A 16,493-nucleotide genomic window follows, 5' to 3' on the forward strand; every position below is an offset into this window, starting at 1 on the left:
ATGATGTCATAATGTGGTATAGACTCAACAGGTAGAATGTATCAGTGTGGTGATGTCATAATGTGGTATAGAGTCAACAGGTAGAATGTATCAGTGTGGTGATGTCATAATGTGGTATAGAGTCAACAGGTAGAATGTGTCAGTGTGGTGATGATGTCATAATGTGGTATAGACTCAACAGTTAGAATGTATCAGTGTGGTGATGTCATAATGTGGTATAGACTCAACAGGTAGAATGTATCAGTGTGGTGATGTCATAATGTGGTATAGACTCAACAGTTAGAATGTATCAGTGTGGTGATGTTAGAATGTATCAGTGTGGTGATGTCATAATGTGGTATAGACTCAACAGTTAGAATGTGTCAGTGTGGTGATGTCATAATGTGGTATAGACTCAACAGTTAGAATGTGTCAGTGTGGTGATGTCATAATGTGGTATAGACTCAACAGGTAGAATGTGTCTGTGTGTGTTTTAATAGTAACACTGTGTGTGTGTGCAGGTTTCCCTCCTCCCAGCGGCCCCCCTCCCTCTCTCATCCCCACCTTGGACAGGTAAGACACCTCCACAGCTCTACCTTGTAGACATGGATAGATTGAGCCCTAGCCTCTCCCCTCCTATGTACTTGTAGAGATCTAAGGCAGCGTTTATTTACAGAAGAGCTGATCTGTTTAAATAGCGTTACCCATAGACTTCCAGTCAATATGCTATCTGCTAGCATGCTATGGGTATCTGCTAGCATGCTATGGGTATCTGCTAGCATGCTATGGGTATCTGCTAGCATGCTATGGGTATCATGCTATGGGTATCTGCTAGCATGCTATATCTGCTAGCATGCTAGTAGATACCCATCGAATTCCAGTCATCGCGCTAACTCTATTTAACATTGACTCACTTTGTTCATACTGGACACAGAGACATAAACATGGTATCCACGAGTCCATCTGACTCTGGGGAAGTAGATAAAGAGCATCATTACCAGAATCCTGTAATATCCATTTTAATATGATTGATTGGATCGATATGTAAATGGCATCTAAAGTATTGGTTAAAATGATCATGACGACTTTGATATATTGAACTTAAAACATTTTTTAATATATATTTTTTTTATAGCAGTGGGCATCCAGGTGGATATGATGTTCGTCCCGTTCCACCATACCCCTTCCCCACAGGTAGGGGGCGACAACACACACTATCACTTTATTTTTTTTTAACCTTTATTTAACCAGGCAAGTCAGTTAAGAACATATTCTTATTTTGGGAAATGATGGCCTGGGAACAGTGGGTTAACTGGTCTAGGAACAGTGGGTTAACTGGTCTAGGAACAGTGGGGTTAACTGGTGGGAACAGTGGGTTAACAGTGGAACAGTAACTGGTCTAGGAACAGTGGGGTTAACTGGTCTAGGAACAGTGGGGTTAACTGGTCTAGGAACAGTGGGGTTAACTGGTCTAGGAACAGTGGGTTAACTGGTCTAGGAACAGTGGGGTTAACTGCCTGTTCAGGGGCAGAACGACAGATTTGTACCATGTCAGCTCGGGGTTTGAACTCGCAACCTTCCGGTTACTAGTCCAACGCTCTAACCACTAGGCTACGCTGCCGCCCCAATCAATATTATATTATATAAGTCTGTCCAAAATGGATCCCTATTCCCTGTGTAGTGCGCAACCGTTGACTAAGGTGCCATTTCCAATGTAGCCTCACTCTCAATCACTTTCAACTAATAATAAGTTATTATTATATTAAATGGTATTAAATCAATCCATGGGCTTCATTTAACAAGATATATAGGATGAGTCCCAATGGGACCCAATCTGGCCTGTTTAACGCACTTCTTTTAAGCAGGGTCGATAGGGTTGTGGTCAAAAGTAGTGCACTACATAGGGAATAGGGTGCCAGTTGGGAAGCACCCATTTATGAACTTGATCCAAAGTTTGATTGACAGTAGGGCCGGTACGATACCAGTATCGCCATCCTCGTTAGTATCGTGGCAAGGAAACAAAACACAAAGCAGATTGGCTCAGTATGTAATACCTTCTTTAGGAAACAGCCCTGATGTTGGGAAACAGCCCTGATGCTGGAACACAGCCCTGATGCTGGAACACAGCCCTGATGCTGGAACAACACAAACATCATTATGTTGGAAAACAGCCCTGATGTTGGAAAAACAAACATCATTATGTTGGAAAACAGCCCTGATGTTGGAAAACAGCATCATTATGTTGGAAAACAAACATCATTATGTTGGAAAACAGCCCTGATGTTGGAAAACAAACATCATTATGTTGGAAAAACAAACATCATTATGTTGGAAAACAGCCCTGATGTTGGAAACAAACATGTTGGAAAACAGCCCTGATGTTGGAAACAAACATCATTATGTTGGAAAACAAACATCATTATGTTGGAAAACAGCCCTGATGTTGGAAAACAGCCCTGATGTTGGAAACAAACATCATTATGATGGAAAACAGCCCTGATGTTGGAAACAAACATGTTGGAAAACAGCCCTGATGTTGGAAACAAACATCATTATGTTGGAAAACAGCCCTGATGTTGGAAAACAGCCCTGATGTTGGAAACAAACATCATTGTGATGGAAAACAGCCCTGATGTTGGAAACAAACATCATTATGATGGAAAACAGCCCTGATGTTGGAAAACAGCCCTGATGTTGGAAAACAGCCCTGATGTTGGAAAACAGCCCTGATGTTGGAAACAGCCCTGATGTTGGAAAACAGCCCTGATGTTGGAAAACAGCCCTGATGATGGAAACAAACATTAAGATGGAAAACAAACATCATTATGATGGAAAACAGCCCTGATGTTGGAAAACAGTCCTGATGTTGGAAACAAACATCATTATGATGGAAAACAGCCCTGATGTTGGAAATAATCATCATTCTGATGGAAAACAGCCCTGATGTTGGAAAACAGCCCTGATGTTGGAAAACAGCCCTGATGTTGGAAAACAGCCCTGATGTTGGAAAACAGCCCTCATTCTGATGGAAAACAGCCCTGATGTTGGAAAACAAAATCATTATGATCATGATGTTGGAAAACAGCCCTGATGTTGGAAAACAGCCCTGATGTTGGAAACAAACATCATTATGATGGAAAACAGTCCTGATGTTGGAAAACAAACATCATGATGATGGAAAAAACATCATTATGTTGGAAAACAGCCCTGATGTTGGAAACAAACATCATTATGATGGAAAACAGCCCTGATGTTGGAAACAAACATCATTCTGATGGAAAACAGCCCTGATGTTGGAAAACAGCCCTGATGTTGGAACACAGTCCTGATGTTGAAAAACAAACAGTCCTGATGATGGAAAACAGCCCTGATGATGGAAAACAGCCCTGATGATGGAAAACAAACATCATTATGATGGAAAACAGCCCTGATGATGGAAAACAGCCCTGATGTTGGAAACAAACATCATTAAGATTGAAAACAGCCCTGATGTTGGAAAACAAACATCATTATGATGGAAAACAGCCCTGATGTTGGGAACAAACATCATTATGATGGAAAACAGCCCTGATGTTGGAAAACAGCCCTGATGTTGGGAAACAGCTGATGTTGGGAAACAGCCCTGATGTTGGAAACAAACCTCATTCTGATGGAAAACAGCCCTGATGTTGGAAACAAACATCATTATGTTGGAAAACAGCCCTGATGTTGGAAAACAGCCCTGATGTTGGAAAACAGCCCTGATGTTGGAAACAAACATCATTATGATGGAAAACAGCCCTGATGTTGGAAACAAACATCATTATGATGGAAAACAGCCCTGATGTTGGAAACAAACATCATTAAGATGGAAAACAGCCCTGATGTTGGAAAACAGCCCTGATGTTGGAAAACAGCCCTGATGTTGGAAAACAGCCCCGATGATGGAAACAAACATCATTTAAGATGGAAAACAGCCCTGATGTTGGAAAACAGCCCTGATGATGGGAAACAGCCCTGATGTTGGAAAACAGCCCTGATGTTGGAAACAAACATCATTTAAGATGGAAAACAGCCCTGATGTTGGAAAACAAACATCATTATGATGGAAAACAGCCCTGATGATGGAAAACAGCCCTGATGATGGAAAACACTCCTGATGTTGGAAAACAGCCCTGATGTTGGAAACAAACATCATTAAGATGGAAAACAGCCCTGATGTTGGAAAACAAACATCATTATGATGGAAAACAGCCCTGATGTTGGAAAACAGCCCTGATGTTGGAAACAAACATCATTATGATGGAAAACAGCCCTGATGTTGGAAAACAGCCCTGATGTTGGAAACAAACATCATTAAGATGGAAAACAGCCCTGATGTTGGAAAACAGCCCTGATGTTGGAAACAAACATCATTATGATGGAAAACAGCCCTGATGTTGGAAAACAAACATCATTATGATGGAAAACAGCCCTGATGTTGGAAAACAGCCCTGATGTTGGAAACAAACATCATTAAGATGGAAAACAGCCCTGATGTTGGAAAACAAACATCATTATGATGGAAAACAGCCCTGATGTTGGAAAACAGCCCTGATGTTGGAAAACAGCCCTGATGTTGGAATCAAACATCATTATGATGGAAAACAGCCCTGATGTTGGAAAACAGCCCTGATGTTGGAAACAAACATCATTAAGATGGAAAACAGCCCTGATGTTGGAAAACAGCCCTGATGTTGAAACAAACATCATTAAGATGGAAAACAGCCCTGATGTTGGAAACAGCCCTGATGTTGGGAAACAGCCCTGATGTTGGAAAACAGCCCTGATGTTGAAACAAACATCATTATGATGGAAAACAGCCCTGATGTTGGAAAACAGTCCTGATGTTGGAAAACAGTCCTGATGTTGGAAAACAGCCCTGATGTTGGAAACAAACATCATTATGATGGAAAACAGCCCTGATGTTGGAAAACAGCCCTGATGTTGGAAAACAGCCCTGATGTTGGAAAACATCATTATGATGGAAAACAGCCCTGATGATGGAAAACAGCCCTGATGATGGAAAACAGCCCTGATGATGGAAAACAGCCCTGAATGGAAAACAGCCCTGATGTTGGAAACAAACATCATTAAGATGGAAAACAGCCCTGATGTTGGAAAACAAACATCATTATGTTGGAAAACAGCCCTGATTGTTGGAAAACAGCCCTGATGTTGGAAAACAACCCATTGTTGGAAAACAGCCCTGATGTTGGAAAACAGCCCTGATGTTGGAAAACACCCCTTGGGAAACAGCCCTGATCTTGGAAACAAACATCATTATGATGGAAAACAGCCCTGATGTTGGAAACAAACATCATTAAGATGGAAAACAGCCCTGATGTTGGAAACAAACATTATGATGGAAAACAGTCCTGATGCTGGAAAACAGTCCTGATGTTGGAAAACAGCCCTGATGTTGGAAACAAACATCATTATGATGGAAAACAGCCCTGATGTTGGAAAACAGCCCTGATGTTGGAAACAAACATCATTATGATGGAAAACAGCCCTGATGTTGGAAACAAACATCATTATGATGGAAAACAGCCCTGATGTTGGAAACAAACATCATTATGATGGAAAACAGCCCTGATGTTGGAAAACAGTCCTGATGTTGGAAAACAGTCCTGATGTTGGAAAACAGCCCTGATGTTGGAATCAAACATCATTATGATGGAAAACAGCCCTGATATTGGAAACAAACATCATTAAGATGGAAAACAGCCCTGATGTTGGAAACAAACATCATTATGTTGGAAAACAGCCCTGATGTTGGAAACAAACATCATTATGTTGGGAAACAGCCCTGATGTTGGAAACAAACATCATTATGTTGGAAAACAGCCCTGATGTTGGAAAACAGCCCTGATGTTGGAAAACAGCCCTGATGTTGGAAAACAGCCCTGATGTTGGAAACAAACATCATTATGATGGAAAACAGCCCTGATGTTGGAAACAAACATCATTATGATGGAAAGCAGCCCTGATGTTGGAAAACAGCCCTGATGTTGGAAACAAACATTATGTTGGAAAACAGCCCTGATGATGGAAAACAGCCCTGATGATGGAAAACACTCCTGATGTTGGAAAACAGCCCTGATGTTGGAAACAAACATCATTAAGATGGAAAACAGCCCTGATGTTGGAAAACAAACATCATTATGATGGAAAACAGCCCTGATGTTGGAAAACAGTCCTGATGTTGGAAACAAACATCATTATGATGGAAAACAGCCCTGATGTTGGAAAACAGTCTTGATGTTGGAAAACAGCCCTGATGTTGGAAACAAACATTATGATGGAAAACAGTCCTGATGCTGGAAAACACTCCTGATGTTGGAAAACAGCCCTGATGTTGGAAACAAACATCATTAAGATGGAAAACAGCCCTGATGTTGGAAAACAAACATCATTATGATGGAAAACAGCCCTGATGTTGGAAAACAGTCCTGATGTTGGAAACAAACATCATTATGTTGGAAAACAGCCCTGATGTTGGAAAACAGCCCTGATGTTGGAAAACAGCCCTGATGTTGGGAAACAGCCCTGATGTTGGGAAACAGCCCTGATCTTGGAAACAAACATCATTATGATGGAAAACAGCCCTGATGTTGGAAAACAGTCTTGATGTTGGAAAACAGCCCTGATGTTGGAAACAAACATTATGATGGAAAACAGTCCTGATGCTGGAAAACAGTCCTGATGTTGGAAAACAGCCCTGATGTTGGAAAACAGCCCTGATGTTGGAAACAAACATCATTATGATGGAAAACAGCCCTGATGTTGGAAACAAACATCATTATGATGGAAAACAGCCCTGATGTTGGAAACAAACATCATTATGATGGAAAACAGCCCTGATGTTGGAAAACAGTCCTGATGTTGGAAAACAGTCCTGATGTTGGAAAACAGCCCTGATGTTGGAATCAAACATCATTATGATGGAAAACAGCCCTGATGTTGGAAACAAACATCATTAAGATGGAAAACAGCCCTGATGTTGGAAACAAACATCATTATGTTGGGAAACAGCCCTGATGTTGGAAACAAACATCATTATGTTGGAAACAAACATCATTATGTTGGAAAACAGCCCTGATGTTGGAAAACAGCCCTGATGTTGGAAAACAGCCCTGCCTGATGTTGGAAAACAGCCCTGATGTTGGAAACAAACATCATTATGATGGAAAACAGCCCTGATGTTGGAAACAAACATCATTATGATGGAAAGCAGCCCTGATGTTGGAAAACAGCCCTGATGTTGGAAACAAACATTATGTTGGAAAACAGCCCTGATGATGGAAAACAGCCCTGATGTTGGAAAACAGCCCTGATGTTGGAAACAAACATCATTAAGATGGAAAACAGCCCTGATGTTGGAAAACAAACATCATTATGATGGAAAACAGCCCTGATGTTGGAAAACAGTCTTGATGATGTTGGAAACAAACATCATTATGTTGGAAAACAGCCCTGATGTTGGAAAACAGCCCTGATGTTGGAAAACAGCCCTGATGTTGGAAAACAGCCCTGATGTTGGGAAACAGCCCTGATGTTGGGAAACAGCCCTGATGTTGGGAAACAGCCCTGATCTTGGAAACAAACATCATTATGATGGAAAACAGCCCTGATGTTGGAAAACAGCCTTGATGTTGGAAAACAGCCCTGATGTTGGAAACATGTTGGAAACAAACATTATGATGGAAAACAGTCCTGATGCTGGAAAACAGTCCTGATGTTGGAAAACAGCCCTGATGTTGGAAAACAGCCCTGATGTTGGAAACAAACATCATTATGATGGAAAACAGCCCTGATGTTGGAAACAAACATCATTATGATGGAAAACAGCCCTGATGTTGGAAACAAACATCATTATGATGGAAAACAGCCTGATGTTGGAAAACATGTTGGAAAACAGTCCTGATGTTGGAAAACAGCCCTGATGTTGGAATCAAACATCATTATGATGGAAAACAGCCCTGATGTTGGAAACAAACATCATTAAGATGGAAAACAGCCCTGATGTTGGAAACAAACATCATTATGTTGGAAAACAGCCCTGATGTTGGAAACAAACATCATTATGTTGGGAAACAGCCCTGATGTTGGAAACAAACATCATTATGTTGGAAAACAGCCCTGATGTTGGAAAACAGCCCTGATGTTGGAAAACAGCCCTGATGTTGGAAACAAACATCATTATGATGGAAAACAGCCCTGATGTTGGAAACAAACATCATTATGATGGAAAACAGCCCTGATGTTGGAAAACAGCCCTGATGTTGGAAAACAGCCCTGATGTTGGAATCAAACATTATGATGGAAAACAGCCCTGATGTTGGAAACAAACATCATTATGTTGGGAAACAGCCCTGATGTTGGGAAACAGCCCTGATGTTGGAAAACAGCCCTGATGTTGGAAAACATCCCTGATGTTGGGAAACAGCCCTGATGTTGGAAAACAGAGTCACATATTGTATTTATTTTCCAAGCTATAGCACACCATATTTGACATCCATCAGGTTTCTAAAGCACCAAACAGATTCAGTCTGTTACGATACTGCTATCGTCTCGGCCGTCATTGAAATGGGAAGTATTTTAACTCCACATGGAAGGTGTTTTAGGTGGGTACACACTGATATGTTCACACAATATTGTAATAATCAATCATGTTTATTGTCCCTCAGGTGTTTTAGGTGGGTACACACTGATATGTTGTAATAATGTTGTAATGTTTATTGTCCCTCAGGTGGTTTCCCTCCCCCTATGACAGGTATGTCCTACAGTACATCCTCCTCTTCCTCACAGTATATCACTACAGTACATCCTCCTCTTCCTCACAGTATATCACTACAGTATATCACTACAGTATATCACTACAGTACATCCTCCTCTTCCTCACAGTATATCACTACAGTATATCCTCATCACTACAGTATATCACTACAGTATATCACTACAGTATATCCTCACTACAGTATATCCTCTTACCTCACTACAGTATATCACTATATCCTCACTACAGTATATCACTACAGTATATCACTACAGTATATCACTACAGTATATCCTCCTCCTCAGTATATCACTACAGTATATCACTACAGTACATCACTACAGTATATCACTACAGTATATCACTACAGTACAGTATATCCTCCTCCTCACTACAGTATGTCACTACAGTATATCACAACAGTATATCACTACAGTATATCCTCCTCCTCACAACAGTATATCACAACAGTATATCACTACAGTATATCCTCATCATCACTACAGTATATCACTACAGTATGTCACTGCAGTATGTCACTACAGTATGTCACTACAGTACATCACTACAGTATGTCACTACAGTATGTCACTACAGTATGTCACTACAGTATATCCTCCTCCTCACTACAGTATATCACTACAGTATATCCTCCTCATCACTACAGTATATCACTACAGTATATCACTACAGTATATCCTCCTCCTCACTACAGTATATCACTACAGTATATCCTCCTCCTCACTACAGTATATCACTACAGTATATCCTCCTCATCACTACAGTATGTCACTACAGTATATCACTACAGTACATCACTACAGTATGTCACTACAGTCATCACTACAGTATATCACTACAGTATATCACTACAGTATATCACTACAGTATATGTCACTACAGTATGTCACTACAGTATATCACTACAGTACATCACTACAGTATATCCTCCTCCTCACTACAGTACATCACTACAGTACGTCACTACAGTATGTCACTACAGTATGTCACTACAGTATATCACTACAGTATGTCACTACAGTATATCACTACAGTATATCCTCATCATCACTACAGTATGTCACTACAGTATGTCACTACAGTATGTCACTACAGTATGTCACTACAGTATATCACTACAGTACATCACTACAGTATATCCTCATCATCACTACAGTATATCACTACAGTATATCACTACAGTATGTCACTACAGTATATCACTACAGTATATCACTACAGTATATCCTCATCATCACTACAGTATATCACTACAGTATATCACTACAGTATATCCTCATCATCACTACAGTATATCACTACAGTATATCACTACAGTATATCACTACAGTATGTCACTACAGTATATCACTACAGTATGTCACTACAGTATATCACTACAGTATATCCTCATCATCACTACAGTATATCACTACAGTATATTCTCCTCATCACTACAGTATATCACTACAGTATGTCACTACAGTATGTCACTACAGTATATCACTACAGTATATCACTACAGTATATCACTACAGTATATCACTACAGTATATCACTACAGTATATCACTACAGTATGTCACTACAGTATATCACTACAGTATATCACTACAGTATATCACTACAGTATGTCACTACAGTATATCACTACAGTATATCACTACAGTATATCCTCATCATCACTACAGTATATCACTACAGTATATCACTACAGTATATCCTCATCATCACTACAGTATATCACTACAGTACATCACTACAGTATATCACTACAGTACATCACTACAGTATATCACTACAGTACATCACTACAGTACATCACTACAGTATATCACTACAGTATGTCACTACAGTATATCCTCCTCCTCACTACAGTATGTCACTACAGTATATCACTACAGTACATCACTACAGTATATCACTACAGTATATCACTACAGTATGTCACTACAGTATATCACTACAGTATATCACTACAGTATATCCTCCTCCTCACTACAGTATATCACTACAGTATATCACTACAGTATATCACTACAGTACATCACTACAGTATATCACTACAGTATATCACTACAGTATATCCTCCTCCTCACTACAGTATATCACTACAGTACATCCTCCTCATCACTACAGTATATCACTACAGTACATCACTACAGTATATCACTACAGTATATCACTACAGTATGTCACTACAGTATATCCTCCTCCTCACTACAGTATATCACTACAGTACATCCTCCTCATCACTACAGTATATCACTACAGTATGTCACTACAGTATGTCACTACAGTACATCACTACAGTATATCACTACAGTATATCACTACAGTACATCACTACAGTATATCACTACAGTATATCACTACAGTATGTCACTACAGTATATCACTACAGTATATCACTACAGTATATCCTCCTCATCACTACAGTATATCACTACAGTATATCACTACAGTATATCCTCCTCCTCACTACAGTATATCACTACAGTATATCACTACAGTATATCACTACAGTATATCACTACAGTATATCCTCCTCACTACAGAAAATCACTACAGTATATCCTCCTCACTACAGTATATCCTCCTCACTACAGTACACCACTACAGTATATCACTACAGTACATCACTACAGTATATCCTCATCACTACAGTATATCACTACAGTATATCACTACAGTATATCACTACAGTATATCCTCCTCATCACTACAGTACATCACTACAGTATATCCTCCTCATCACTACAGTACATCACTACAGTATATCCTCCTCACTATCACTCAGTACATCACTACAGTATATCCTCCTCATCACTACAGTACATCACTACAGTATATCCTCCTCATCACTACAGTACATCACTACAGTATATCCTCCTCATCACTACAGTATATCACTACAGTATATCACTACAGTCATCACTACAGTATATCACTACAGTATATCACTACAGTATATCCTCCTCATCACTACAGTATATCCTCCTCATCACTACAGTATATCACTACAGTACATCACTACAGTATATCCTCCTCATCACTACAGTATATCACTACAGTATATCACTACAGTATGTCCTCCTCATCACTACAGTATATCCTCCTCATCACTACAGTATATCCTCCTCTCTGTCTCTAGGTGGCTACCCTCCTCCTATGCCAGGTGTGGTGTCTCCATGGCCTCCTATGATGGACCAGTCTAAACAGTGGGACTACTACCCTCCAGGTAAACCAGTCTACCCTCCAGATAAACCAGTCTAAACCAGTCTACCCTCCAGGTAAACCGGTCTACCCTCCAGGTAAACCGGCCTACCCTCCAGGTAAACCGGCCTACCCTCCAGGTAAACCGGTCTACCCTCCAGGTAAACCGGCCTACCCTCCAGGTAAACCGGCCTACCCTCCAGGTAAACCGGCCTACCCTCCAGGTAAACCGGCCTACCCTCCAGGTAAACCGGCCTACCCTCCAGGTAAACCGGCCTACCCTCCAGGTAAACCGGCCTACCCTCCAGGTAAACCGGCCTACCCTCCAGGTAAACCGGCCTACCCTCCAGGTAAACCGGCCTACCCTCCAGGTAAACCGGCCTACCCTCCAGGTAAACCGGCCTACCCTCCAGGTAAACCGGCCTACCCTCCAGGTAAACCGGCCTACCCTCCAGGTAAACCGGCCTACCCTCCAGGTAAACCGGCCTACCCTCCAGGTAAACCGGCCTACCCTCCAGGTAAACCGGCCTACCCTCCAGGTAAACCGGCCTACCCTCCAGGTAAACCGGCCTACCCTCCAGGTAAACCGGCCTACCCTCCAGGTAAACCGGTCTAAACAGTAGTACTGCTACCCTCCAAGCTAATGTTCTTTACTAGTAATCTGTCAATCAACCTGTCAATCAATCAGTCTGACCTGATGTTCTTTACTGTACTACTACCCACCAGGACCGGGACCAGGACCAGGACCAGGACCCAGACGGGAGGACAAGAGGGAGAAGGAGAGAGAGAGACCCAGGGAGAGACCACATGAGAGGGAGAGAGAGCGAGAGCACAGCCCCTCCACTATGGGTTACAACAGGTTAGTCGAGGATGACGAGGCCACAGCTGGTTAGTCGAGGACGACGATGCAGGCGACAGCGGGTTAGTCGAGGACGATGCAGGCGACAACGGGTTAGTCGAGGACGATGCAGGCAACAGCGGGTTAGTCGAGGACGATGCAGGCGACAACGGGAGGACGATGCAGGGACAACGGGAGTCGAGGACGATGCAGGGACAACCGGTTAGTCGAGGGACGATGCAGGCGACAGCGGGTTAGTCGAGACGATGCAGGCGACAGCGGGTTAGTCGAGGACGATGCAGGCGACAGCGGGTTAGTCGAGGACGTTGCAGGCGACAACGGGTTAGTCGAGGACGATGCAGGCGACAGCGGGTTAGTCGAGGACGATGCAGGCGACAGCGGGTTAGTCGAGGACGATGCAGGCGACAGCGGGTTAGTCGAGGACGATGCAGGCGACAACGGGTTAGTCGAGGACGATGCAGGCGACAGCGGGTTAGTCGAGGACGATGCAGGCGACAGCGGGTTAGTCGAGGACGATGCAGGCGACAACGGGTTAGTCGAGGACGATGCAGGCGACAGCGGGTTAGTCGATGCAGGCGACAACGGGTTAGTCGAGGACGATGCAGGCGACAACGGGTTAGTCGAGGACGATGCAGGCGACAACGGGTTAGTCGAGGACGATGCAGGCGACAACGGGTTAGTCGAGGACGATGCAGGCGACAACGGGTTAGTCGAGGACGATGCAGGCCACAGCGGGTTAGTCGAGGACGACGAGGCCACAGTGTTCTCCTAACAGTATATCTTCCCCCACTGTCCCTGTCCCAGTACCGGGCTCGGACCAGTGCTCGCTAACACAAGTGGCCGCATTCCTTGGCAAGGCACAAACCAGTTGAGCTATAGAAACATATTGAATACGATAGCTAGCTGTGGAGTAACCTTACAGCACATTCTTTTTAAAATATATTTGATTTATTTTATTTTGAATTTTACTCCCTTTACTCCCCAATTTCGTGGTATCCAATTGTTTTTGTAGTTACTATCTTGTCTCATCGCTATAACTCCCGTACGGGCTCGGGAGAGACTAAGGTCGAAAGCCAACGACCAACAGATTGGCACACCTCATCTCACTGTCCAATCAGAAAAGATCTGTTTAACTTCTTATGGGCAGGCTGGACGGTAGCGTCCCACCTGGCCAACATCCTGTGAAATTACAGAGCGTGAAATTCAAATTACAAAAATATAAATATTTAACATTCATGTAAAGTACAAGAGTTATACATCGGAATAAAGCTTAACTTCTTGTTAATCCAGCCGCTGTGTCAGATTTCAAAAAGGCTTTATGGCGAAAGCACACCATGCGATTATCTGAGGACAGCTCCCAGGCAGGTGCGACACGAAAGTCAGAAATAGCGATATAATAAATGCCTTACCTTTGATGGTCTTCTTCTGTTGGCACTCCAATAGGTCCCAGTTACATCACAAATGGTCCTTTTGTTCGATAAAGTCCTTCTTTATATCCATAAAAACTCAGTTTAGCTTCAGTCAATAATCCACCGATTCACGCGCATGGAAACACTACAGCCAAAATGGGAGCCTCTTAGAAAAACTACAACTTCTTGCTAATTTTTCCAAAAACCAAAATCCTAGTGGACGCCCTAGGAATTGCAATCTGGGAGGACTTCGCCTCATAAAAAACATGAAAGACATTGAAAACAATGGTAGGCTGAATTTTTTTTTTTTTGATGGGTTTGTCCTCTGGGTTTCGCCTGCCATATCAGTTCTGTTATACTCACAGACATTATGTTAACAGTTTCAGAAACTTTAGAGTGTTTTCTATCTAAATATACCAATTATATGCATATCCTAGCTTCTGGGCCTGAGTAACAGGCAGTTTACTTTGAGTACGCTTTTCATCCGGACATGAGACATGAAAATACTGCCCCCTACAACGACCGACAGATTGACACAACTCATCTCACTGTCCAATCAGAAAAGATCTGTTTAACAACGACCAGATTGAACAGTGAGTTGTTTCAATCAGAAAAGATGATTAGTCATGTCACTGTCCAGCGTCCAATGAGATATTCTGTCTGTCTGGTCTCCATAGTGACGAGGAGCGGTACCGTGGTTACCGGGAGTACCAGGCGGAGCGTGGCTACAGCGGCGGTGACCGTGGAGGAGGTGACCGCGGAGGGGGGGAGCGTGGAGGCGTAGACCGTGGAGGTGACCGTGGAGGGGGGGAGCGTGGCGGTGACCGTGGGAGTGGTGGTGAGCGTGGAGGTGGAGGCGGTGGTGAGCGTCACAGAGACAGGTCGAGCCGTGAGAAGGAGGAGAGACACAGAGAGAGAAGACACAGAGAGAAGGAGGAGGGGAGACACAAGTCATCACGCAGGTACGCCACTCACTCACTCTCACACACACATTATTTCACCTCTTTGTTGTATCAGAATCAGAACTGTCTTCCTTTTCTCTGTCTCCCTCTGTCCCCTCTCTCTCTCCCTCTGTCCCTCTCCCTCTGTCTATGTCTCTGTCTCTCTCCTCTGTCTATGTCTCTCTCTCTCTCTCTCTCTCTCTCTCTCTCTCCCTCTGTCTGTCTCTCTCTCTCTCTCTCTCTGTCTCTCTCTCTCTGTCTGTCTCTCTCTCTGTCTGTCTCTCTCTCTGTCCGTCTCTCTCTCTGTCCGTCTCTCTCTCTGTCCGTCTCTCTCTCTGTCCGTCTCTCTCTGTCCTCTCTCTGTCCTCTCTCTCTCTCTCTCTCTCTCTCTCTGTCTGTCTCTCTCTCTCTCTGTCCCTCTCTGTCTCTCTCTCTCTCTCTCCCTCCCCCTCTCTCTCACTCTGAGCAGTAGCAGCAGGAGGAGACATGATAGTGAAGAAGGAGACGGTCACAGGAGACACAAACACAAGAAGAGCAAGAGGAGCAAGGAGGGCAAGGAACCTAGTGATGACATGGGAGGAGACCAGGAGAACCAGGACACCATGGAGTGATGAAGAATACACCCTCCTCTCCCTCTGTCTCTCTTCATCTCTCTCTCTCTGTTTCCCTCTATACGTCCCTCCATCTTTCTCTCTCTCCTCTCTCCCTCTGTTTCCCTCTATACATCTCTCCATCTCTCTCTCCTCTCTCCCTCAGAGCACTGTTGTAGTTGATCATGCTCAGAGATCGTTGTTGTTTACCCGTTCCCTTCGTAGTCATGACGATCATAAACAACCCTCATCTTCTGTCATTTAATTTCGTCCCTCTATTTTCTTAACCAAACACCTCGCTGAAAGATGTCAATTTGTTGAATTAAAAAACAAGCTTTTGATAACTACTGTGTGTTGGGTGGTTTCTGTGTGTTGGGTGGTTTCTGAGTGTTGGGTGGTTTCTGAGTGTTGGTGGTTTCTGTGTGTTGGCTGGTTTCTGTGTGTGGCTGGGTGGTTTCTGTGTGTGGCTGGGTGGTTTCTGTGTGTGGCTGGGTGGTTTCTGTGTGTGGCTGGGTGGTTTCTGTGTGTGGCTGGGTGGTTTCTGTGTGTGGCTGGGTGGTTTCTGTGTGTGGCTGGGTGGTTTCTGTGTGTGGCTGGGTGGTTTCTGTGTGTGTGGCTGGTTGGTTGGTTGTGTGTGGGTGTGGGTGTGGCTGGTTGGTTGGTGTGTGTGTGTGTGTGGCTGGTTGGTTGGTGTGTGTGG

At 43.2% G+C, this 16,493-nt stretch overlaps 1 protein-coding gene across 1 annotated transcript; it reads left to right on the top strand.

Annotated features, from left to right (window-relative positions):
• The first annotated feature begins 508 nt into the window (after nucleotides 1-508).
• LOC124027340 (pre-mRNA 3'-end-processing factor FIP1-like) lies at nucleotides 509-16,137 on the top strand. Its single transcript, XM_046339789.1, has 7 exons — nucleotides 509-552; nucleotides 1,115-1,173; nucleotides 8,753-8,776; nucleotides 11,933-12,019; nucleotides 12,721-12,853; nucleotides 14,940-15,224; nucleotides 15,667-16,137. The coding sequence occupies exons 3-7, from the start codon at nucleotides 8,770-8,772 to the stop codon at nucleotides 15,812-15,814; spliced, it is 660 nt and encodes a 219-aa protein (XP_046195745.1). The 5' UTR covers nucleotides 509-552; nucleotides 1,115-1,173; nucleotides 8,753-8,769; the 3' UTR covers nucleotides 15,815-16,137.
• Nucleotides 16,138-16,493: the final 356 nt, after the last annotated feature.

Source organism: Oncorhynchus gorbuscha, unplaced genomic scaffold, assembly GCF_021184085.1.
Source record: "Oncorhynchus gorbuscha isolate QuinsamMale2020 ecotype Even-year unplaced genomic scaffold, OgorEven_v1.0 Un_scaffold_3111, whole genome shotgun sequence".
Taxonomy (NCBI): Eukaryota; Metazoa; Chordata; class Actinopteri; order Salmoniformes; family Salmonidae; genus Oncorhynchus; species Oncorhynchus gorbuscha.

What these genes read in the sequence shown, in the direction of transcription:
- LOC124027340 (XM_046339789.1), top strand. An exon ending in TCCACTATGGGTTACAACAG is followed by an intron (nt 12,854 to 14,939) that starts GTTAGTCGAGGA and finishes TGGTCTCCATAG; the next exon opens with TGACGAGGAGCGGTACCGTG. An exon ending in AGACACAAGTCATCACGCAG is followed by an intron (nt 15,225 to 15,666) that starts GTACGCCACTCA and finishes CTCTCTCACTCT; the next exon opens with GAGCAGTAGCAGCAGGAGGA.